Source organism: Bombus pyrosoma, linkage group LG8 (assembly GCF_014825855.1).
Source record: "Bombus pyrosoma isolate SC7728 linkage group LG8, ASM1482585v1, whole genome shotgun sequence".
NCBI classification, from domain to species: Eukaryota; Metazoa; Arthropoda; class Insecta; order Hymenoptera; family Apidae; genus Bombus; species Bombus pyrosoma.
This window is the reverse complement of record NC_057777.1, coordinates 7,710,367-7,737,023: the sequence shown is the minus strand read 5'-3', so window position 1 is coordinate 7,737,023 and position 26,657 is coordinate 7,710,367. Positions and strand designations below refer to the sequence as shown.

Genomic DNA, 26,657 nt, shown 5'->3' with positions numbered 1-26,657 from the left:
TAAATTAACTGGTTTTATCTAGAATGTATATTTTGAAAATAGCAAAAATCTTAATTTCTTAACAAAATTAAGAAAAGGAGTTGTTTCCAGAGTCAAAAATCATTCATTGATGACCACGCAAGTTCTAAGCAGATATTTATATGAAATATTAATGTATCGATATTCGATTTCGGGAAAGTAATTTATAAACTTGTTCTTGCTAATTCCTCGCGTACATTAATTTCCCATCAGTATCCTTCAAATCAGGATACCACTGCGAAAACAAAGTTTCTGTTATCAATCAAATACGCAAAATCTGGAAAATCGACGAATCGATCAGTCATCCCTTGTCTCAATTCACAATCAACCAACTTTAGCATCGAGTTACCTCGTATTCTTCGCTTTCTGGGTGGCACTTTTGCCTCTTCAGGATCTCCTCGAGCTTGTCGTACTCGTCCCTGAGGCTCCATATCTCCCTACGCAGCTGCTCGTTCTCTCTGCGCAGCTTCTTGATGTCGTTCTGACCTGAAATCGAATTAAATTACTTTCCTCCTTTTTTTTTTTAATTTCAATATATTCCTCTACAATTTGCGCGAAGAGACGTTTGAAAAATTAATGTAACAATTACAATAATTATTATCGTTATTATTTTAAACTGTAATTAGGTCAAATAAGTGTTTCCTCCTTAGAAAACCAGATTAAATTTTATTCGTTATCATTTTCGGTATCGTATATCAAAACGAACGTTCTTTTCAATTGGGTCAAAGACACAATCTCCGTGGCTGGATTTATTTTCAAGTTCCATTTCAGTTTCATTAATGTTTCGAGGTTTGGATTACGACTGGGCACGGACGCGAAAACATACGTATCTCTACATAAACACTCACTGGGAATCGAGTAAATCTAATAAAATCAATAAAGATCATAGAAGAATACGTTTCCTGACCGTGTAAAATGAAATTCGTGCAAAAGTACCGATAATTTTCTGCGTATAGCAGGAGTCACGAAAGTAGAAGAGCGAGAGTACTATACAAATATCTACAAATCAAAGTAGTTTATTTAATTGTGTCAAGAACACGAATTAGAGCTATCAATTAGTTTCATCACGTTTGAAACGACCCACCTACACAAACACAATAATTTAAAGATTCTTCGAGCTCAAAGGCCCAAGCGCTAAGTACACTAGGAGCGCTCTTACAGTTGCAGATTCGAACCCACTGACTTCTAACGTTTATATGTTGAACCAAAACTCGAATTCTCAAAGATCAAGGCTCGAAGCTCATTCCAACGATGCTGAATCCGCTTGAAAATGTTCGGAAAACTCTACACCACGTGTTCTCTTGGAACTCGTTTTTCTCGTGGAAATCACTTAATCACGATCTGACCGGTCTGGTAACGGACAGACCGTCCGTTGCACCAATCGAAACGATCGATCATTGGTCAGGCCTGGCAACAATCTCTAACCCTTCGTCTTTCGGTGCGTCAAGGAACTGGTGATAAATCACCCACGGTGAGAGACCTTCAAATTACTTAGCCGGCAGATAGGAATAAAGTTTCAGCAAAGCCTAATCTAACCGACGAAAGGCTGGCACGCCGCGAAATAAATGAAAAATCGCGATAAAAAGAGGCTTCCTTTCTTCGTTCTTCTGTTTTTTGTTCTTCTCGTCCTACGCGCGCACTTCCAAGGCGCGCTTTTTGATCGATCGTTCGGCGAAACGGAGATTAGGAGGTCGATTAGATGGACTTCATGGATTGTTTCCATTGTGTCTGCTGGCCGTTCTCGAGTGATTAATGCGATGCTCCCTCATCGTAGAGGAAGCTCGGTGTTTAGAGGAAACACGCGAACTGCGGTTGTCTTCGCGTCTCGAGATACAGGTGCGCAGGAAGTTTGCCTACCACTTCTCTGGCGGAGGGATTGCGACGATAAGTGGGAAGTTACTGTGTAAGGAGTACGGGAAGTTCGCGTTGTTCCGTCAGGCTTGATTTCGGCTTTCGTAAACGTGGTTCCGATCCTTGGCAATTGCTTCGGATACTGCGATCCAAAATTGCACCAACGTTATTTTTCTAATCTGAAAGATTCTTTTGTTCTCCATATGTTTGCGCGTACATCGTAGATTATTGCTCTTTTAAGCTAGGAGATTATCACAGAGCCATAAATTAGCGATAGAAAAACCAAGGGGATCTAACGAATATCCTGCAGGGCATCGAAACAACAACGTAGAGAGTGTTCCAGTGTCAGGAAACAGTAACAGCGTGGCCATCTCTGACCTGGACCCCGACGACACTCCCGGCGATGCCCCCTCCATAGGAGCCAAACCCATAGTGTATAAACCTTCCTAAAATCAGCTCTCGACATTCTCTGTTCTAACACGCTGAACTGTCACTCTGTTGGATTCGTACAATAAATTTTACTACTATATCTAAAGTTCAATTCTTTACCTTATCTGTGAAACGTTCGAACTGCGACGCGAGGAGATCATCGGTGATCTGTCAATTTCTTGTCTGTGATTTCCTGCGTCTCCTACGTGACACGATCAAAGTCGTTAAACGTTAATAATATGATCGGTTTGGTAATTTGTCATTGGAAACTGTCTAGGAATAGCAAAGTTTAGAAGAATCGAAATAATAATATTTGTTTATTCTCTAAGATCATGGACATGGAATGGATCGTGGAACATAGAAATCTTTTCATTATTCGACTTGAAAGCTCGTTTTATGATAGAGCAAAGACTTTAATAATTTGCTCAGATTTTTTGAAAGCCTGGAATAATACAAAAAGAAAAGCTAAGGGTGAGCATAAACGACTGCTACGTTCTTTGTAACGAATATATATGTCGGAGATGGAAGGACACTGGAGCCTCCCGTTTGGAACTATGGGAAAATCCCGCAATATTGTAATCTAGATTCTACTATAGCCGTAATTAAACAATTGTCATTCAATCCGATTATATTTGTTCGAGACTTGTGATAGTGGGATTGGGTTCGAGGTGACACAACTGGTCGCCGAACGTAGCCGCGGTCACGGGATGGACATTTTTCCTCGGAGATGTCAATATAATGGGACACACGTTGTATTAACAATCAAACTCCAAGCAGAGATTGCCTAGCAACGGCGATTGGAACCTTCTCGAAGCTTCGGACCAGTATGTAACAAACGAACGCAATCGAAAAGGAAGGAAAAATTCCATCAGTCTATTATTCGTGCGATCACCTTGGAGAGTTACACATCGAGCAGTATATATAGAGCGTCCCATTAAACGTGTGTTGTGTTAAAGTATTTTACGTTTAATACAGTGTTATCCTGTTGACCGTGGATTCGTTATCGAATCTTAGGCCATTGTCATAAGTGTCTTATCCGCGTAGTTGTTTGTTAACTCTGTAAACCCATACTCGTGTTAATAAAAGTCGTTTCAATTTTACGAGAGAAAAAAATGTATAGCTCCAGTGAAGAATCGTTATACGCCCAATACCTTTCTCCTGACGATGCTCCGACATATATATATATATTTTTGTTTGGTCAAGATATGACAAAAGTCTGATTGGTATGCACTATTTCCCGTTTCCATTTTGTGTTAACATTGGAACTACCACACCAGTCAAATTGACTGGTTTTACAATTTTCCTACAGAATTCTTGCTTCATGTTATATTTTCTTTCCGCAATGATGTAATGACTTTACGATAACGATAACTAATGATAACTAAAAGAATAATATAATGAATTTTGTTTTTTATGTAATCAAACTCGAAATAATTTTGTGCCAAGACTATTTATGCCAATACCAATCAAAATGACTGGTACTTGTCAAAGTGTAAAAGGATCCTCCAATTAACCAGTTTTCTTGTTTTGTACAACTTGCCACATGTTTTTTAAATTTTTGCGTATCATTCGATATGATGATATCAGTTATCAGGAAAATTCCGAATCAATCGCTAGATACTAACACTAGAAACACCACACCGGTCAAAATGACTGGTTCTACAATTTTATAAATGTGCCAATCCTGGTTTAGGGATGATGATTCCAGATGTATTAATAATACCAAAAATGTACTACATAACATAGAATTCCTCCTGTAAGAAAGTAATAAATCAATAAATATAAAAGTATTCTATTATTAGGTATTTTTTAAAAACCAATCATTTTCACTGGCTTTGGTAGTTCTAGTGTTAAGCATTTCCTTAAAACAGTACAAATATCGCATATTAAAATAACAGCGAGATTGAAATAAAGAAATTCGATAATCATAGTAGGATCAAAAAAAAAAAAATCCTTCGAAACAGCGCAGAGATTGTGTGAAAAATTTCCGATCATGTACTTATCATAAAACCGTTAGAACGTTTGATACCGGAAGCCACGCGTTCTCCATTATCCATCTCCGCGTTCGAAAACTGCCAGTCCGGTTTCATGGCCGCTTATCGGCCGCGCAAACACGCTTTATAAGCAGCCGCGTGATAACAGGCCGCTTAAGCCGCACGCGGTGCCCATTGCATGGTGGAACAAGAAAAGCCATGTGGTAAATCAGGATTAAAACGGCGCTGGCCGCTTGGAAATTTAAATAAATTAAATCCTTCCGGAGGTTCATAAATTCGGATTTTCCGGCTGGACACCAACGGCTATTTGGATCCTATTAAATCTCGCGCCTCTATCTCTCGGTCGTTTGCATTTTTCCTTCCGTTTCTTCTTTTTCTACATCCCCGCTGTATCCCCTCTTGTGCGTCTCTTCCAAGAAACCTTTCCTCCACCGATATTCTCGTTTCATTCGATTTCGTGATGCTCAAGGGTTTGTGAGCAATCGCCACGTCGCGTCGAGTCCAGTCAAACTCGAAACGTTTCTCCTCTATTGGCCGAAACGTATCTACGTAGCATGGAGATTGACGAGGATAATGGATATAACTGTGAAAAGAGATCGTAACTAGGGATGAATCATAGTGATGTTAGCGTGTAATGTGCGATCGTATTTACAGGCTAAATGACTTTTATAAGCATCATATCTCGCGGTCTTGAGACGATACTTTGCGTTTACGACTGTATGTAAATTCGTTTTGCAAGACGTATATATTCTAGTTTTACGCAGCATGTTTTAATAGCGAGTTTTTGTCTTGTTGAAGATAGGTTACGCTTCTTTGAAATTCGTTGGAAATTGTACTATATGATAAGTGATGCTTCCTTGGTTCTTACATTTATTTATATTATTTATATAGTATTTTATTTGTATTATGTTGTGGGATATGGCTTATTTTATTATATTTAGTGCATGCAGTGATTTTGATACCGTGGTAATAGGTATGTTAACTATAGTGAGTGATAGGTTTATTATATAGAATTAAATTCTTCTTTAATGTGGAGATTTATTTGCGAAGAAATATTTGTTAAATATATCCGAATGGAAGGAAATATTTACCTATTAACGATTGTTACTTTGACATGTCACAAAAATATATTAAAAAAAAAATAATATTTCAAGTTGCCAGGTATGCTTTAATATTTCCATTTCAATTAGCTGTTTTAAAATGTGAACATGTTGCCGATTTGGGCGAATATCGTAGCGCAACACCGTCCTTTTCAGGAAGTTATTTATTCCAGAAGGATTTCCGCGTTGGCGAAATGTCAGGGCTCCGTGGGAGTGATATTTGTAAAGATGACACGGAAGAACGTGTTCACGGCTCGTAACGCTAGTTTGTCATGCACCGAGTATTCCTTATTTCGTCGTATTTTTCTATCTGCTGAAACATTCAGCCATTTTTCAAACGCGGAAAATCTTCCAACGTTCCCTTTGCTTCCATTTCAGCGGGATCGTCTTACGAACGAATTTAATACGAAAATTGCTCAACATCGTCTAAAAATTATCTTATCGACATACAAGACGTACAGCATTAGCCCCAGAAGCTTCGAATCGGACTCATATATTCCATATGCAGATCTTATCAGTGAAAATCGTAGGATGCAAGCTTATCTCTCAACTATCGAGTGCAATTCGAAATCATCAACTTTGGATTAACGAGACCCTGTCAACCTTTCGTCCTAAAATATTGTCCTGGCTAAAACCATTCTTAACTAAACATCTAAACCTGCTACCAATTAATTCAAGTCCAGAGCAGAAAATGGTGCACATAACTCCTGTCAAATTAACGCGAGACTTGAGCATGCAATTGCCACGACAACCGACGTATTTCGCCGTACTGCCTCCTACCAAACCACAGAAAACAAAAACGCAGCTCGTGGTTCTCCGTTCCAGCTCTATATTAATTATTTCACCGGCGAGGAAAGGTTTTGTCGATCGCAACTGCGTTAGACCGGAAGAGGTACATAAACAGAGACGACGTACATTAACTCGGAGATTGGTATGCTCGATGGAAAAAGGAGAGGAAACACGGAGGCCGGCGTTCTCTCTGTTAAAGAAGAAGCTGATCAAAGCAGCAGCGCGAGCCGCGTATTTGGTTTCGTCAAGTTTCCATCGGGGTTGGGTTGCGTACGTTGGCCCCTTTGAAAAATGGAAATTGCGTCCCGTGGATGCAAACGAACGTCGAGCAACGGCGAGGAAACGGCCGTGGGCTGTGTTTTCCCTCCCCTTTGAGCTAAAAACAAGAAATCGCGTAAGCCCGGCTTGATTGATCGCGCGCCCCTCCGCAAGAAAACTTCGCGCCTGTTTGCCCGTCATATTTACGGCCGATGTTAACGAACCAGAGGATCGGCAGAGATAGGTAGTTGAACCGGGTTTTAGAATGACGGTCTCTCTGAATGGTTCAAGCGGCTCGTGAATATTTTTAGGAATTATTGAAACTGCTGCGAGGTGCGGCTGGAAAACAGCAGAATTCAGTGGGAGGGATAGATGCGCTGATTATTCATTTTTAACGAGCTAGTGCGAATCGTTCAGCCTTGATTTTCAACTTCTCGATTTTGGACATAACGAGCTGAAAGATGTGCAGAGATTTGGTTGCAGCAGGTTCTTTTTGGAATGACGGTTGAGCGAATATTTTGAGAGGGATGAAATTATTGGAATTATTGCGGCGTGTACGATTGAAAAACGGTGGAAAGAGAAAATTAATAGGGTCAGAAGATATTCATTTTGATGTGAATTACCGAAAGGGCAAAATTGCCAGAGTTTTTACATTTCAGTTATCAAGTTTAAATATTTGATTCTAAAACAGCGGGAATATTTCAATTTTGACGTTCGAAACTATATTTGTTTATTATTATTTTCAAATGTAAAATCGTATACTTTAAATATTACGAACTGGAACGTAGGAAAACATGTAATTGAGAATATTTTTAGAAGAAAAGAATTATTGAAATCCTTGTGAGCTACTGTGGTTGAGAATGTAGAAAAAGGAAATTAAGAGTAATACGATAATAATAGTAATAAGTATAATGATATTTATTCGTTTTAACGCGTCGATGCAAATTGTAGACATTAGCAGAAAGAACGTCAGATTTTCTAAATTTCAGACCGATTACCGAAGCTGAAGCAACGGAAATTCTGAAATTTGAAATTCCAAACCGCAAACTTTACATTTCTTTGCGTTTCTATCCATTCTCATTTCATCTCTTTATTTTTCACGATACGTTGAAATATTTACCCGAGTAAACTTATGATATTCAAATTGGGTTATATTACAAGCATAAAGAAATAACAAATCTTCAGTTTCCTTGCATCTTTCGAAATAATAGACAGGATATTTTAACCGAGGAGAACAGAATCCTGCACTTCCAATCTCCTTTCATTGCGTTCGCCTGTTTCGCATCAAAACGAGAACTGATCTGTCAATGAGAGACTTTCATAAACCCTGCAAAGATTCCAGCAATGACGGTAACTGTATTACTAGGGAAAATGCCGATCGTCTATGCTTAATGGCACGGTCGGTCCTAAGCCATAAGCTTGTAAGCTTATAATCGAACGTGACACGGGCGTCTGCCAGCGGCCAAAATTAGATCACGCCAATATCCCGTGTAAATTATCGCGATCGGGTTTGAGAGAGGCGAGACGACGTGGCAAGCTCGCAGGAAACTCGAGAAACCGATTACCATAATGCAGATTGCCTTTCGTATTTATAACCCGCGTTAATTAACTCGTCGCCTCCCGCGCGAAGATTAATCCGCCTCGGCGAGCATTCCTTCGAAGCGTTGATATTTCAACGAGATCGACCAATGATGAATCGAGACTCGGTTTCTCGAGCACGCTAATTGCCGTTTTATTGTGTCTGCAGGGTCCTTGGTCGTTTCGAGAAGCAACTATTATACCGTTATTTCAATGATCGCGAGTTTCGAGCAAAATAACTCTGTTCTCTGTAAGATACATAGTTTCGCTATGTGTTTTCCTTATACTCGTTTTAGCGTATTTTATTAAACTTTCGATGAATCGGATGGGCTTGAAACAGAAGTTCTAAAGGCTCGAGAGTTGGATGGTTTTAAGTAGAATAAGCTTGTTTTTGATCAGACCCGCGGTCGCATAGTGTATCTACTTTTAGTCAGTCTTCTGAAATTTTTAATGCTAATTATAAATTTAAAATTGATTTACGAGTATATTGCACGTGACTTATAGTCGTAAACGAGACGGTTTGTTCTTTTGTAAAATGAAAATGTTTAACTAGCTTTCGTCTTAAATCGGAAATGTTGTTTAGTATAAACCTGTTTTCAATCAGGTTTATCGATACACTTTCGTTTTCTTTCGGATCGTAATGATATCAATAAATCTGCAATTGAGGCGGATATTATTTCTTCATTTTGAAAACGAAATTCGGAAAAAGCGTTTAGTAGAAATTATAAATTCTATGTAGTTGGATCATCTTCTCGCAGGAGACATCGGTAACTTAGGAAGATTCTACTTTTTCGAAACTCTGCAAATTCTCAGGAAAACTTTCGTGGGAACTTCGATATAATTATTACACAATTTTTCTTCTTTATACCTGTTGGTTTTTCAACTTTGGTTAAACAGCCTATGTGAAATAACGTGTGTCCTCTAGTCTTATAAGCAATGTACCTTGAAAATCCTGAAGTTTCAAGATTTCGTTAGAAGTTTCAAAGAAGTCCTTTGTTAGTCAATTTATAATATTTTATTAAGTTGAGCTTAAACAAATTTTTTAAAGTCTAATATCATAAAAGAAGAATAGTTTCCATAGTAACTTCTATAGCCAATGTGATTAGAATAATTAGAGGTTCATAAGAGGAGCAGAATACACTTTTTCGAACTTAGTGGAATATGTTTGTTCCAGATCAGACGTATTCTAGTCTACAACTATATATACACTATATAATTTTATTTATTTTCTGAATTCATCCATTCTGAGATCGAAACGGACGATTCCATCAAGTATCTCATATTCCAAATTAACAATTAGAGATCATGGTTTTACATTAAATAAGAGTGTTTTACATTAAAATTTGACCAGTCGCGAGATTATTAAATTCGATGAAAATTTGTATTTTTATATGAAGAATTAATATTATGTACACACGGCTGATGCAAAATTTCATACTAATTGTATTTTGACGAATTTTATATTAAAATTGAGAGATCTCGCATACGGCAGATAATTTCTACCTCAATCCAGACTCACGTCTGTCTACATTAATGAATACCTGTTTTCATCGAGTTTTCTGGATTTTCGATTTGAAATAGAAGAAATGGAATATTCTTCTCTAAAACGTACGTATAATATTGGCAGAGCGGAGAGAATTTGACATTTCCAATTTATATCCTACTCGTCCTCGAAAATTATTCAAACCGTTCACTTCGAAATAGAAAGAACAGAAGATTTTTTTTGGAACGTATTTGTAAAATTGGCAGAACGGACCAAGTAACGTGACGTTTTCAATTTATACGTATCTATTCTCGTAGTTTTCGAAGCTTTGCAAGTGAAATTAGACGAAACGGAATATTCTCCTGTGACTTATTTTCAAAGTAGATAAAATGAAGCAAATGTGACGCGACAGTTTTCATTTAGAAATATCTATTGCCGTAAATTTCGAAGTTTTTAGTTCGAAACAGAGGGATCAGAATATCGTCTGTGCCTTTAGAATTGGTAGAATCGATCAATTAACGCGATAACATTTTTAATTTATACATAATCTAAACTTTCTCAGTGCAAAATAGAAGAAACGATATATTTTCCTGTGATTTACCTATTTCCAAAATTTCCAAAATTAAATATAAATGAGATTTAATAGTTTTATTTATACATGATGCATAAACTGTGAGTTGTTACGAATTTATGCAAAATTTAATATGCAAAGTTTAAAATAAAATATACAAAGATACGTAAACTATTCGAAAGAACATTCGTTGTAATTTTTAATAGGCGAAACGAACCTTTGCTTAGATTCTGCATCTTTACGCGTGTTCGTAAAAATATAAATTTGCGTAAAAATCCACGGTATAACAATGAATTTTCAAAACCCTTTAATTGAAAATAGTGGAAACATCATATTCTTCTCGAAGCTATTCTTTCAAGTTGGCATGATGGAGTAAGTGGTTCTATATTTTTAACGGTGTTGCGTATGCAAGACTATCGCCCCAGGGAAACCGTCCCATTGACAGAATGACGAACGTTCCAGGTAGTCGGTGGTTACTCCCAGGGCTTATAAATCAGACGATATTTCCTGTTTCGACGTTCACGGAGACGTCCCGTTTCCTGCGTGCCATCTTAAAGTCAATCCTCGTGGAAGCTCGCTGGCTGAAGTGTTTCTTTCCATTTTTAGATTACTCAGAAACATTCGAATGTACTTTTGGTTCTCTGCATCTCCGTCTGCCTTTTAGAATTTCTACACTTATTTTTAACCTACGTTCGTGCGAATTTTATTCCTTTCTTCTTATCAAATCCCTGAAATTTTTGATGTTTCACTAATTCGCTAATTTTGAAATAATAAATTTTCCAAGACTCGCCTACTTTAAAAAATTGATATCGTCTTTTAGAATACTTTTAGTCTCCGTACCTTTAATTTAGCGTATTTTCAAGTTCTGTGTGATTAAATAATTTTTAGAAATCGTTGCGTTAGTATTCCATATGCTTCCGTACGAATATAATCACTAAAACACAAATAAACGTCAAATATGAAACATAAGTACGTCTAAATGAAACAAATAAAATTGATATGATGATTTGGAAGCAAAGAAACGAATAAAAGGTCATCTAAATGAAATATCCAAACAATAAAGTTCATTGTTATATTTGATGGGAGAAAGAAATCTGCTCTTCAATTTTCTTTCCTTCGTTGTACTAAAAAAAAAAAAAAATGTGAATTTTCATGCACATCCGCAGTTTAATCGTGACAACTAATGGATTATGAGTGAGAATTTACGACAGTCCCCATTGTCTGTGCACATTTTCCTGTTTCAAATGCAAAGCAGGCTAATAATTAGCTAATCCTTGGATATGGTAATGTTATCTAACTTCAACGCTCATTGTCATAATTTAATGTATTTAACTTCAGCTTTCTACGATAGATTGTTTCAGGATTTTCTCCATTCTAAGGCTAAAGTAGTGTTCCTATCTACATCTCACCCACGGCGTCATATTTCAGAATCTTCGTAAGTTTCCTAATCCGCTAAGTTCGCTATAAGAGGATGGATCTTCGATGAAGCACTGGCTGTTTCTAACTTCAAAGCAAGGACCGGTTAAGTAGTCGTGCAAAGTAGAATTACTTAGAAATCGATCTTATCTTCGAATTTTACCGTGTCCAGGGCAGCGTGAACTTTCGAAATTTGCGTGTTTAAAGTGAGAAGCCCTGTTCAGCTTCCTGAACTTTCTTGAAATTACAGAATTTAATATCACAAGCAAGCGTTAGTTTCAAAAAACAATCTTCATCGTCACGACATTATTTAATTTTATTTTATTCTCTATGGAATATACCTTTTTTACACGAAAAATAGAAAATACAATAAATGCAACGATATACAAGGTTAATCGATAATATTATGAATTGAAGTTTCACGGGATTTATCGTTCAGTTTATTGGAAAATTCTAATAGTGAATTTTTAACAAATGTAAAATTACGAATAAATTAATATGCAAATCAGAAAATCGACAAGCGTTGACGTTTCATACTTTTCAAGATTTGCAATCTGGAAAGCGAAAGAGGTAGCCCCGGTTTTCCTCGTTTGCTATTCAAAACTCGAAAGAATCAACGTGTCGCGTAAATCGACAATTCTCGGACAAGTTATGGCGTCTTGGGCAGAAATTCTAGTTCCTCGGCTCGACTATCATATTCTTTTGTCGAATATAGTTTATTGCACGTTCGGCTGCACCTGCGAAAAACACAGACGTAGCGAATGTCGTCGAAATAAGAGATCGTTGTTTATGGTTTCAAGCAACAGACAGGCTTCGAGGTATTGCTGCACGCTCGAGTTTTACAACCACTACAGTTCTCTTGACACTAAATTATCGTCGGAGCAAGCGTACAGGGTGTCCCTGTAGGAAAAGGCGGTATCACGTAGGTATCGATAAATCTTGGCTGACGAGCTTCGTGTAAGATACATTGCCACAGTGTCGAAATTTTGGTTTCAACTATGTGCAGCGAACATATTCTGATTTCGTTTTAATCTGTTGCCCTTTTCTAAACACTTTCTTTCTCACAGCGATCTAACTATTTCTTTATCAAACTAAAGTTTTTGTATTTTTCGTTATTATTCGTACGTTTTCGTACATTTAAGTAACTTCCCTTAAAAATTCCACTTTAATTAGTTGCATTCTTCTGTAATTCTTTTTTTCAATTTTCTTACTTCTTCTTTTCCACTTATATCTTCATTGATTTCTTGCTGATCGTAGTAGGTGTATTTCTGTATATAAAATAACTGGGTGTTTGGAAATGTTGTTCACGAGTCAGCTTATACATGATCATTGTATATTTATACAGCACGAAGGTGGTAACAATTGTGGTCACTGCACTTCTAACGATGCACAGAGAAAATAACATAAACATCATTTCTCTGCAGGATTTCCGCTTGATTTTTCCTCTATGTTTAGATATTCGAGACACCAGAAATTTAAATATTTGCCATTTACGAGCCAAGATTTTACTCAAAATTTACATCTCGTATACACTTCATTCTTCTTCATTTAAAATTCGCCATACTCTGGGAATATTAATTTTCTAGAAATCAGTTGCTTCGTCACTTAGATGTTACAATTTTCCGTTCTATTTAATCCATGATTCTATATGATTTTTCCAATCTGAATTTCCTGTTTCCGAGTATAAAAACGTGCTAGAGAGCTTAAAAAAGTGTTAGAAAGCTCGTTGTTTTATTTATACCACAACTTTGCCCTTTTTGTATTTTATATCTATGATTTCTAATTTGCAAATGTTGATATTGTCCAAGTGAGTCACCCTATATTCCCGGTTATGGAACTCCATAGAACGCTGGATGACGTCGTTCCCAAGCATGACCATGTCAAAATGCCCATTTGCCCGCTTTTGAATAATCACCGACGTCCGTATTTTTAACTGGAAGAAGTTGGAGGAGTAGTTCCCGGAAAGCATTTGTAAAATGTCGAGACGACAAGCTTTCATTGAATCTTTAATCTTTACTGTGGAATCGTGGACAATCTGTGCTGGTAGCGTTCGTTTTCTTTTCTTTCTTCCGAGAAACGTCCATGGAAAAACAGAAACGTTCGTGTAGAGCCACGCTATGTTCATTATTGACTATGAGCGTGGGATTTCTCAGTGCATGGAGCAAACTGCTACTCTTAATACTCGTTGCACTGGTATATGAAGCTTTATATGGAACAGAAGAATGTAATTTTGATTCATTAATCGAGTGAAAAGATATTTAATACGTTTTTTTTTTCCTGAAATTTCATATTTTTCTCGTTGGAGTTGTCTTTATGTCTTTTATGTGATGTTTCAATATATCGTTCATTGCGTTTTTTATCTTTCTGCGTCGTTCTGTCGAAACACGTAAATGTAAAGCAGTACCAACGTTATTTAAATAATATCCATATAGCGATGATGACGCGACATATGCGTCAGTGGTAGCGAAAGTGTTAAATAAATGTATTTGATATAGGATAATTAAAGAACAATTAAAGAAAATTAAATCTACGTAAACTTAATATCTCGTTGGAGATTCGAAGAATGATCAATGGAGAGTTAAAGGATATTGAAATGCTAGTGAATGGAAGGTCACAAGAGGCAAATAGCATAATGAAATAAAAATCAGGACAAAATAATGAATAGAAGATGGCGAAAATCTGTAAAAATGTGCAAAAAAGATAATCAGAAATAAAAGTCCAGAGAAATCCAAAGAATAATCACAGAAGAAGGCAAGAAAATCTCAAAAAGTACTAGAGACTGAGAAGGCCATGAATTACATCTAAAAATCTACACGTCGAATCGTAAAATCAAAGTTGGCAAATAATCAGGAAATAACGAAAGAACGTGAGAACCGCGAAAAGTCTAAATTCAAAACGTCAAAGTGATCAGAGAATCGGGTAAAAAATCCAAACCACGTGTTGAAGCCATTCGACAGCGTCTGTTCAAACAAATTCCAAAGAAAACAATGTAATGTCCAAGTTACTCCAAAGCAAACTACCCTGCTACCGGGCTTCCCTCTTTCACGGAACTCCACTTTCGAAACAGAATTACCCAATTTCCTGCGACCACGACACATACACGTAGACACCCTTCTACACGCATACACACGTGCGCATATAAAGACAAAGACCACGCTAAAACATGGAATACGCAGACCTTGACCGACAAGTCAGTCGGCAATGTTGGAGATCCAAATCCGCGACAGGCAAAATAATTTAGTCGCGGTAAGTTCGATGGTCTCTTGAAAACCCTTGAACGAGGCTTCCTCTATAGATCTCCCTTCAAACTTCCGGTCATGCCGTTTACTCGACAGAGTTTCTGTTGCGGTTTAGAAATGCGAATATTACAACTTCCCGTAAAGTAATAATACAATAACATGATATTACACATTATCGTTGTAAAGTAATAACAATAATAATAACACAAATCATACTACAAATACACACTACGGAAGATAGTTGAAAATGGAAATTACAAACTAGATTGGGACAAAGCAACGCACATCGATAAGATGCAGTTGCATGTAATAGGCCGGATATATTTATATTACAGAAGAGAAAAGAAAAGCTGCGTAATCGACGTTACGGTACCGAATGACACGTGCGTTAATGCAAAAGGAACGAGAAAACATGAAAAAGCACACTCCATTTGTAATAAAAATTCGCACCAATGGAAATAAGAGAATGTGACAGTACTACCGATGATCATATCCGTCATATTTATCACTCATGAACAAAGAATTTCTCCAGTTATTTTAAAGCACTAGGTATAAAGACACACCTTCGTTCAAACGTACGATGAGCTACGATATTCGAAAGAGCGGCAATAGTCGAGAAAACGCTACGACAGTAACACGAGAATATAGGTATGAGCTGGTGGACACAAACACGTCATGTAATCTTCAAAAGTACACAAGTATAAATAGGGATGATAATAACAATAAAACATACCTAAAGCTCTAATAATAAATAATAATACTCTTCCCTACACACAAGAAAATTCAACGCCTCGTCCTAACTTGGTCAAAGTACCTTGGAGTGGACAAATCCATTCTTCGAAAGATGAGAAAAGAGAAATAAAAAGCAATGATAATAATAAAACACGTCTAACGCTCTACGCAAAATACAGACACATCGGCGCACAAAAGTCATTATTCTTGGTCACATTGATACGAAATTTCTTAAATGCATAATGGACAATGCGAATATTTGACGATAATTCCGTGTTTACCATAAATATCGGCGCATCTTAAGAAAAAGAAATAGACGATAATAATAACAACGATAATAGTACTGATAATTATAATAACAATGATAATGATAATGATAATGGCGGAGCGATAATGGTCGGTTCCGAGTTCACCAGCAACTTTGGCGGGGAACTTTAAATGCGCGCCGACGGGATAATAGGAGAGTCTCGCAGTTCGGGCAATTTATGGCGGTCATTCTCTGGACGATAACGAAACGCCGCCGCGCTACCGCGAGAGGCGAAAACTTGTCAAAAGGCGAAATTACCGTTGACCCAGCACGTTTAATCCGCCGTAGCGATGTTTGTTAGTTTATTCTAGCGCAGGGAGGGCCGAACGCCGAGGATACACGAGTTTTACGTTTCAGATAATTTCGTCTATTTTTGGAATTTTCGGAAAACGTGGCTGCTACACTGGCGAGAGACACCGAGGAAAATGTATAATTTTAGTGGAAATGTATTCTTTATGAGGTTAGATTTGAAGGTATTAGGTTTCTTGGAAGTTTCAATTTAACGGGCAAATATTAGCATCTATTCAATTTTCATCCACCATTTATCACAAACCATGTTAAAGAAGAAGAAATTTGCTATGTTTCAGATACGTGCAACATTAAGGAAATTTGTTAGAAACAGTTTATTTATAAGAGTTCTTATTTTATTGTAAGTTTTACAAAGAGTTTATATATTTCTGAAAATTAACAATGTTCAAGCGACGTGACTCATTACTGTATCTAGTTGTATGTTTACATCTGTACATATTTCTATCGTTCTGAACATCCGCCTACATCTGCATAGGAAATAATTTCTCTAACTTCCACTTTATATCCACTTCATCCATCTACGCTATTTCATATCCTAACTATGAAAGAGATTAAAAAAAGTTATTTTTTTTTTTATTTGGAAGTAGTTTACAATCAATTCTCATTGAGAATTATGAGTAAATTATTCTGGCGTGGTACTATAACGTGTATAATAAATGATTATCGTATGTTTGATTCTAGCTGAATCTAATGTTTAAATCTAGAGGCTAATGTCTTTTTAGCCTGCGGATCTGATCCGTCGTGTCAGGTAATTGAGCAATTAGTGGCTTTTGGTGGTTGTTAATTCTTATGTTATATCTATTACTGAATTTTGATATTTCTTCTTTAACTGTAGGTATCTTAAGGTCGCGATGTATCGTTTCGTTGGTAACATATCAAGGTGCATCTATTAAGAATCTTAGAGTTTTTTATTGGAATCGTTGAAGAATTTCTATTTTGGAATTACTCGCTGTTCCTCATAGTTGGATCCCATAGATCCAAACAGGTTTTAATATGGTTCTATATAACATTATTTTACTCTGCACGCTTAAGTTGAAACATCTGCCAATGAGTCAGTAGAATAAAAAAAGTTATGGCACAGTTGAAGTTGAAGCTTATTTTTCTTCAAATTCTTGACTTCTATGGAACACGTAGTGATTCCGGACATTTCGTTGGCAATGTATTATTCACTCGAAACAAAATGCATATAATTTCATATTAATTGTTATATTTCATTTTTATTCGTATTTAATTCTTGTAATTCATACCTTCAATCACAAAAATACATTCTAACGTTGCAATCATAGTCACTAGCTCGATAAAAGAAGTTAAAGAAACTTCTTCAAAATTGATATAGAAATGCGAGAAAGACAGGCGAAATGCGTATGCAGAGTTTAAACTCAAAGGGAGTGCAAAACCAGTCCAGAGTATGCAAACCAAGAGTGTGAATCCAACTAAGGGTATGTCAACCTTAGATGTAACTTGCGATTCGCTAAACCAACAACCATCTCATCTAAAATTCAAACTCGGCTCTGTAACATTAATTTATCACGGAGATAGCATGTAGAAATTATCTTATGCGTACATTACGAGTGTCAGACGAATTTACAATTCGTTAACCTAAATGGGATGCAACTGCAAAGACAGTGATTAGACGGGACGAGTTGCAAATGCAGCTGAATAAATCTACGCTGCAATCATTTAAAAAGATCGTTAAATTATTGAGAATTTGACAATCTTCTATCTCAAAATATTCGTTTAAAAAATCTTTCCTCTAATTTCTCATTGAAAAGAAAATTCCACCGCGATGGAAAACGCACGACAAACGTTCTAACGCCAGTACACTTTCAAATTTACGAAAACTTTCAAAATTCAGCTGAAACAGTCAGAGACAACGTTTCTGCGCGATTTTTACTCGGTCGAGGCGTGATCGTATGCAAATTGAAAAGAACGACGAGAGGATTGCGTCGCAGCGTGGAATTGCAACGCAATTCAAGTAAGCCGAAGGCTGCAAGTCCGTTCAGCGACCGAGTTAGGTTTCCAAAGCCGTTTCAAAAGCCGACAACGGGTTTTCTACCGGCAACGAGAAACCAACAGCACACGTGGAAATAGCACAACGCGTTTGCCGTGCCCTCGGCGATTTTTCCGTCCACGAGCCGGCAAATTACGCGCGGTTTTGGGGTCGCTGGTTATTTCTGTCCGCTTTTGTCGGCAAATGGGTAATTAATGCGCTCTTAAAGACGACGAAATGGCAACACAAAGCTTGTTTGACTTTCACGGTGGGTGGGTCGCGCGGAATTTGGTTCGCGAGTTGCGCTTTTAGGGAATTTCTATAGACCGGCGTTTCGTTCTTTCGCACAGTTTCTAACTTTGTTTCGTTTTCTGACGGATCTCGGATAATTAGATCCGCGGATTTTTATGAATCTCTACGAAACTGAAAGTATCACTATACAAAACCTGACTGAATGTATATAATTTGTAAAGATATACAAAATATTGCAGGGAGAATACTCGTTTTCATGTTTAGTAGATAAACTGAATCCTTACTTCTTTAATTGTATTCGTAAAGAAAGAAAAATTTGCATAAAGATCAGTTTGGAACGACTAGTTGTTTCATTTTTTTCTATATTTTTTGCTACTTTATGATCCTTCATTTTATACGATTTTCTTATAGTCAGGCTTAACAGTTATTTCCCTTCTTAAAACTAATTAAAGGATTATTCATGCAAAGGTTTATTCATATACGAGGCTATTTACCAACAGAGCGTACAATGTTCAAACGTTAAGATGAAAAACCTTCGTGTAATCTGAGAGAAGACAGGCAGAAATTATTGATAGTAGGTGTACGATAATAATAATTGCGATTAAACGTGAAATACGTGACTCGTCTGCAATTTAATGAGTAATCACGTCAAGAGAGAAAAACCATTACCATTGTCTATAAAATTAGTCAGTGTTACAATACCATTACGCTCCCTCGCACTCGGCAAGATTACAGTCGTGCTTTTGCTCGCGGAGGACTACAAAGACCTTTAATTTACTAACTCCTCTATGCGACGTTCCTGCAGGACAATTAACGAAACCTAATCAAGTACTCTGAAACACGGTAGCAACCAATTTGCATCCTCGTCGAATAAATTTTTGACAATGTGATCCATCGTCATAGCAACTCTAAATTCAAGCGGTGCATTTCTCGAATGTTATGTAAGTTTTCATCTTTAATCCTAAACTAATACTTTAATCCTATGACTATACGACGACTAAAATATAGAATTTGTATGAAAGAAAAATTGAAATATGCGTATGGTAAATAAAATAAAATAATATATATATTATTTATATTAATATAATGATATATATATATATATATGGTTCAGGAGAAGAAACAAGTTTCCATCCACGTGTTTCACGCCATACATCGTTTTCGTCCACTTCAAACTTTTCTAAACGGACATTAACGTCATTTGAAATTCTAAATGAAAATGATGGTTTGGTTATGTAAATACCAGCTAAGGGTATGACTTGTTGTTTGCTTTTTTATGTGAAGAATTCTTAGTAGAATGACTCACGAATCGCGCTGGTCATCGTATTTTCTCATGTTCAACTTCATAAGTTTCCTAAGCTCCAAAATTAAACATAAGATGAGATCTTCATTGACGTAACTTCTACTTCAAGTGCAAATCTCGATCACGAGTTTGTTATTTTTAAGAGTAAGGATCTTTAGAGAATATGAAATTCTTCAATGAAATCTTCACTATCATCGAACCCACAACAAGAAGATGACATTTTTCTTCGTTAATTATTTATTAAATTTCTCGATCTTCTTTTCAAGGTTTATAAATTTCGGTAGGATGAAGATTCAAATGAAAATCGTTACTGGTAATAACTATACAATCTGTTATTAACTCCACGTCAAGAAAGTTTGTTTTCTCCACATTAATGTCTTATAAGATTTTTCAAACACATAACTTTCGGAAACAATGGAAATTAAAGTCTTTAATTAAAACTTTACCACAATGTCAGTTGTTATTATCTCGTTAACAGAAAGGACACTTTCGTTCACATTTACATTCTGTTATACAAAACTTCTCAATATCTTTCCAAGGTTCGCAATCTTTGAGAAACTGCAGATTCGAATAAAAATTTCATGACAATGCACACCATTATAAACTTCAGCAAATTCCACTGTATGCTATTTTCTGTAAACCTACCTAAACCATCTGTCATCTTTCCACTACGAGAGAACGTAAATGTCAATTAAAATCACAGCATCAAAATCATACCGCCATATACACGAGCTATCAATTCCACAACAAAAATACACTTTTCGTAAACTTAGAACCGTAAAGTATCAGAAAACTCTTGCGATAATTCGCACTACTATTAACATATTCGTTGCTATTTACTACGTCTATATATTATACATATTTTAGGCAACAATATTTCTTCAAACACATTATCTGCTAAACTATATTGTATTAAAACTCAAAGAAAGCACAATTCAACGATTATGTCAACAGCATTGCTTCAATAACTGAGCATAATCGACGCAGCATATGCGTCACTAACAGAGAATGTCTACCTCAAACTCTTCTAAACTAAAATAAACTTGAACTTTTGCACGAAGAGCGATAGATTTGTCACTTTTGCCTCGAACAATCGATAGATTCGTAAACTCTACTCACTGTCTTGCATCAGTCGTGTTCAAACAACGTACCACCGATCATAGATCGAAAAGAAAACAAGGTTCCTCATGGATCGCGCACGTTTGCAGCTTGTTTTATCACGATTTGCTTTTCTTCTCGGGAACGGTTCATTGTCGCGTTGTCAACTCGAGTTTTCTGACGATCTCGGCGCCGGATCGCGTTCGCTGCGTATGCTAATTTTGCTGGTGCAGTCACGTGCTTTCGCAACGAGGATGCACCGGCTTGGCGTCGCTCAACAGCGAATATGAATGTTCCGACACCGGGATTTGCTCTGTGCCTGCGCTGGAATTTTTTTCTACGCTTTTCACGACCTCTTTTGTTACCATTATTAAAAAATTCCGCTGTTCTTTTGTAAGCTGTGTTTTGAGTGCTTCAGTTTGAAACATGGACTTGTAGATCGTTTAGCAGGAAAATTTGTTCTTCTTGTGATAAGATATCTTGTGATAATATATCTTTTTATAATGTGGGATTTTTTCCCACATATTTGTAAAAATGATTTAGTACGCCAAAATTGGGACAATTTTTATCAAATACATTTGTCGTTTGGTTAATAACTTGTTGAAGCGCAGTGTTGCTCATGTGCAACGTCAAATGTGAGAATATTAAAGAAATAGCGAAGGAAGTTCATTTTATTGAGATGGTTTCTAGGTTACGAAGATTATTAATTCGGCAAACTGTGGCAGTGTCGAGTCCAGGTCAGAATTTATATTCGTAGAAATGTTGAGTAGCAGATTAGCTGAGAATAAACGAATGGTTTTCTAGAGGTGGAGAAACTTCGTATTTCATTTCAACTAGTTTTTCTAGACTGAACAAAGATGATTTACAAACATAAGCACCATTGTTCATATTGGAAAATGCCTCTATCAAGTGAAGAATTTTTTTAAAAGTAAATATGAATAGAAATGCGTCGTGATATAAAAGTAATTAAGAGTAATTATCAATTGCCACTATAATTTTAATCGATCATTGATTTCCCATCTATGTAACAACTTTTTAAGTTTGAGAAATATTTTTCCTAAAGTTTCAAAGTTCTACCTAAAGAGAAAAAAATAGCTTGATTTAAATTTGAAACTTTTACTTAACACAAGAGAAGAAGCTAAGAAAAGTACCAGAAAAAGATACTAAGAATAATTGTTGTAAATCTTGATGGTTCAAATTAAATATTGTTCTTTTAAAAATTGTTATACGTCTACTTATCTGAAAAAGAAGGAAGGAAGGAACATTAGTTAAATTAAAAATCTTTAATTAATTATAGAAATGTCTATCTAGAGCTTAAGAGTGTTAACATTCTTCTCAAACAAGAAGCTTTTTAAATTTTTACAGACAAGAAGATTTTTAATTTCATTTAAATAATTGATTCGAAATAAATTGGCAGATAAATTAAAGTTCAGCCACGCGTTTTTTTCGAAGAGAGAACTTCATCCAGCTTTCAAGAGGATCGCGCAATTCTTTCCTTAAACTGAAATAAATTTTCCTTAATGCAGGCGAAACTAGAGCGCAGCGGAGGCTACTATTGGTACTTGCGCTTAATAAGTTACAATAACGTTAATTACTGCAGATAATTACGTTGAAACTCTAATATAATTACAACGTGACTCGCTCGTGGAATTCTCTCGTCTGTCGTTACTACAGAAAGATTTTACAGTTATGTTTGGATGTTGTTGAAACGCAATAACAAGGTAGCTTCTGCCCCCAAAAATCGATTACAATTTTCTATTCATTTAATTATAACAAAGGACTGTTATAATTAAATCTTCAGCCGACCCTAAATTTAATACAACTACAACCATCTGTTTCAGTAAACGACGTTTTCTACCTCGAAACTGTACAAACGAATAACTTTTACAATCCAAAAGATGATCATTATGAATATCCAAATTACACAGAACAAAGAGTTTCCTCTCTCCAAAAAGAAATATCAAATATACGGCTGCCTATCCAAACACTAGGGCGTAGTATTCAAAGTACGGTGGAAAAGGAGGCAAGACAAACGGATCCACGAAACATCCATCAACGCGGAAAGAATCCCAGAGCGTGTGAAAGGGGTTGTAAAAATCTGCATGGCCGAGTTTAATATCGAGGAACAAACGATGATTCCGGTGAGCTGACAAACTCTCTCATCCCCTTCTTCTCTCCAATTCCTTTTCTCGATTGTACTCTTCATTCTCTCGGCGGAAAATTTCTTTTCTGTTTACGACCGACTGATACCTCTCTTTCATCGGTAGATAGAAGACTAGAAAATAAGGCGCAAGGTGTACGTGGATCCTATCAGTGAGAATCATATCCACCTGTGCCCAGTGGTCATTATCCTGTCTTCGTTTCTTTCATTTTCTTTTTCCTTCCATCATTCTTTTCTTCTTCTTCTTTCGTTCACCAGCAACGTAACAGGGTAAAGAGGAGAACAAAAAAAAAAAGAAGGAAAGAAAAGAGATCCGGGGGATGGAAGGAGAGAATATTAAAAACTTTTTCCATAAAGCGTCTTTGCGAGGCGAGACGCCGTTAGACCGAGCATGAAAGCTTTGGTTCCTTGCAGTTTCAAGCGTATCCTCGCCGGTTTTTCCGAATTAGTTCAGACGGTTTTCCGCGTTGCGCCTCCTATTTTTCTCGTTCTTTTTTCTTCGCCACTTGGGCCGCGGGCGAAATGAGCGCACGGCCCCTTTCGCTGTGGATAAACGCGGCACAAAGCTGGAGAAGAGTAAACCCCGAGAATAGTAAAATTTAATTTCGACCATTTTAGTTGTGCATCGCGCCAAGTCGTTTGGCATTTCGAGGAAATGCTCAGCCTTGAGATTATCGGTGGAAATTCGCGATGGTTAATAACATTGAAAGGAATGTTCGTGGAATATTTTTAATAGAAATGAAAGATAAAGCGAAGGATACAACGAGAGTTTATGGATGTGCGTGTGTATAGGTGTAGATACTTAGGGAGGATGGGAATTACGGCAGACTAAAATCTACTGGAAAGTGTGGTGTGAAGTTTCAAGCTCAGTCTGAAGCTGAGATGTGGAGTCACGATGCAAATGTTTATTTCACTTGGTTGAAACTTGGTCTTGCAGTAAATACTAAAAACTTCGCTACATATTTCTAGAAATTCAATACGAAGAATTATCACTATCATGAAAATATATTTCAATAGGGAAGAGAAATACTTTTTTTTACCAAAAATTCAATTCTAATTTTGTATATTGAAAATTGTATTAATTGATAATAGAAGAATGATAGTTTGTAAGGTATCGTGGCAAATATTCAGAGAAACAAAGCATACAGATCGATAAGAGCACGTTGACGTTATCGGAAGGTTAATTGGAAATACGTGTTTGCGATTGCTTGGCACCTAATTAAGGAAATTGGATACGTAAATATAATTAGGAATGCGATTGAATGCGTAACAAATTAATTAGGTATGATATTTAATTGGTGAAAGGTTTGTCAAAGCTGACGATAGAACGAATTATACGACATAGACCAATGCTTGAAGAAGATCTGAAACACTTGAAGAGTTCATTCAAGTGTAGCTACTTACATACGTATATGTAATTACGAAGTACCATCGAACATAGAGGATCAGAATCATCTATAACGATTACTTTTCTCAACTCAAGAAGGCTGTCTTGCCTTTTCTTTTAATTTAAAATTTAGCTTGCACTGTATTTACTTTGAAGAAATACAAAGTACACGAAGAAATACGAAGTAGAGGAACGCATACCTTCCACGTCTATCAAGACAAATACTATTTTTATCTATTAAAAAATTCTCAGTGAAATAATAAAGAGAAATCGAATAAAGGAATATCTGCTCGTACTTTCTTCCACAAAGAAAAATTTTCTTCTACATCAATTCCATTCCAATAGTAACTTCATTATAGAAACTCTTTATGATACTACTACCGCCGTTTCCATTACAGCAATAGCACTACTTTCAACGCGAAAACCATTACGCTGTACGATTATCCTCGCATAATATAAAACGAAAGAAAGATATCACGTACTCCCTTTTTCTTCGCCTTTGTTTCTTCCCCTTTCTCTTCTGTGCATTGTGTCTCTTTGCCCATCTCTCCATTCCAAATTTCTCGTTCGTTCGAACGGTTCGCCAGGGCCACCAGGCGAATTATAGTGATTTACGAGCGTTGATTTACGCTCGACAGATACGTCGATCCCAACGCGTCCGAATTATCCTCTCGAAGAGTCATTAAATAATCGAGGCAACGTTTCGTCAACAAATAAACTCCCTTCGACGAGCCGTGCGAAACAACCAGAAGAACGACGTCGCCACGACCATTGATTTCGGGAGGAGAACGCGCGAAGTCAGTTTTCCTCGTCGCGAAGAAGTTGGCAAGTTGGCTCTGATGGATCTCGATCAACGTGCAACCCATTCATCTCGTACACGACGTCGAAACAGAGCTATCTTCTGACGCTCGTCGTCCTTGCTCTAAATCCCTCGATCGTGTTCTTTGATGTTACACCTCCTCTTCTTTTCACTTTTTCCTGCTCCTTTTTCCTTTCTTTATTTCCTCCGGATGATTGTCTGCATCTTTTCTTACGGAGTTACGGTGCGATGATAAAGTTACTTGGAAATTGAATTTTTGTTGCGGCTGATGATCCATAAGATCCGCTTCTTCTTTCTTATTCTCGTAGTTTAATCTTCTTTATTAGTCTTAATAGTTATCCTATTTTTCGCTTCACTTTTGTTATTGTTCCGTTTGTCCGATAGTTTTGATTTATTTTCTTCGTTATTTCTAGCAATTATAATATATTGCTTTGATTTGTTGTTATTCTTTCTCTTACGTACAGTATTTTCTATATTACTTCTAATAGTTATTGTATCTTTGCTTCGAATTTTGTTATCCTCCTTCTTCGATGGAATTAATTTTCTTTTGTATTTCTTGCTATCCAATCTTTTTATTTATCGTTGTTGTTTGCCTTCTTCGACCGCTTAATCCTAAGAATATTCGGGCTATGATTTTCTCGGATAGAAAATTTCTGAGAAACTGTGCCAAGTCCTACTACTAATTAACGTAAGAAACTTCCAACTTTTAGCAAAACGACGATAATATTCAATGAACGACGAAAAAATAAATGGCATAAAAATTGAATAACAGAAGGAAATCTATTAATATGGATGTCAGATATTTATACGTTTAAAAGCTTGTGACTTTGTTCTTTCGACAGAGACGAACGATTTTTCGTATTATTATTTATGAAAGAGGTTTGGAAAATCTAATAAGAATTTTTTAACTTATATAATCCTGAGAAAGGTTGAAAATATTTCCGTCAATCAGTATATATATCTTTCCAAACATCATTTCTCGGATCACATTAGATCACATCACGTGTTTACACGCTGTTACACGAGATTATTTTAGCAGAAGTAAAATCTTGCATCCGGTAGTGTAAATGTTTCAAAAAACACATGAATCTTGTTTGAATGATATTAAGTATCGTTTGAGGCAGCTTTCCTTTCAAACAGAATACAGATTATATACAAATTTCCCAAAAATATCCGTGTATATCATCTATTACTATTTTCATCTCCATTGCGTTCTGTCTGCACTAGGCAAATTTCAAAAGAAAATAAAAATAAAAAAAGGCAAAAATATCTTCAAAATCAGCGAATCACTCTAAGCAAAGAAACAATCAGTTTTCTATCGATTATCGATCAAAAAATTCTATATAATATATTGCATAGCAAATCTATTTTATGTTAAAAAATAAATGCAACAGAGATATAAATATCTCGCAAGAGGACGAAAAACAGAATAAACAGAGGAAATATAACGTTCACAAAGATCAAGTGTAATCACCACTATCACCGTCTCACAAAAATATTTGTCCGATTCATCTTAAACTTCACAAAAGCATCGTCTCAACGCATTAACACATCACCACGAAATTTTCACTG

At 36.4% G+C, this 26,657-nt stretch overlaps 2 protein-coding genes across 15 annotated transcripts in view; one reads left to right on the top strand and one right to left on the bottom strand.

Annotated features, from left to right (window-relative positions):
* The window catches only part of LOC122570163 (tyrosine-protein kinase transmembrane receptor Ror), a 352,187-nt gene that overhangs the window by 94,168 nt on the left and 231,362 nt on the right, over nt 1-26,657 (top strand). Inside the window, exon 1 of one of the 5 annotated variants that reach the window (XM_043732139.1) lies at nt 11,197-11,506. The exons of the other annotated variants lie outside the window; for them this stretch is intronic. The gene's annotated coding sequence lies outside the window, so the exon portion shown is untranslated. Of the gene's footprint in view, nt 1-11,196; nt 11,507-26,657 lie in introns of those variants that run through there. 5 annotated transcript variants of the gene reach the window in all.
* LOC122570165 overlaps nt 1-26,657 on the bottom strand; it is a 64,465-nt gene that overhangs the window by 5,270 nt on the left and 32,538 nt on the right. For 5 of the 10 annotated variants that reach the window (XM_043732144.1, XM_043732143.1, XM_043732147.1 and 2 more), the window contains one exon: nt 368-504. In XM_043732144.1, the coding sequence (XP_043588079.1) occupies nt 368-504 (137 nt within the window). Of the gene's footprint in view, nt 1-367; nt 505-4,327; nt 4,688-19,622; nt 20,200-20,738; nt 21,301-24,747; nt 26,553-26,657 lie in introns of those variants that run through there. The other 5 variants (XM_043732149.1, XM_043732153.1, XM_043732152.1 and 2 more) reach the window with 5 other exon arrangements.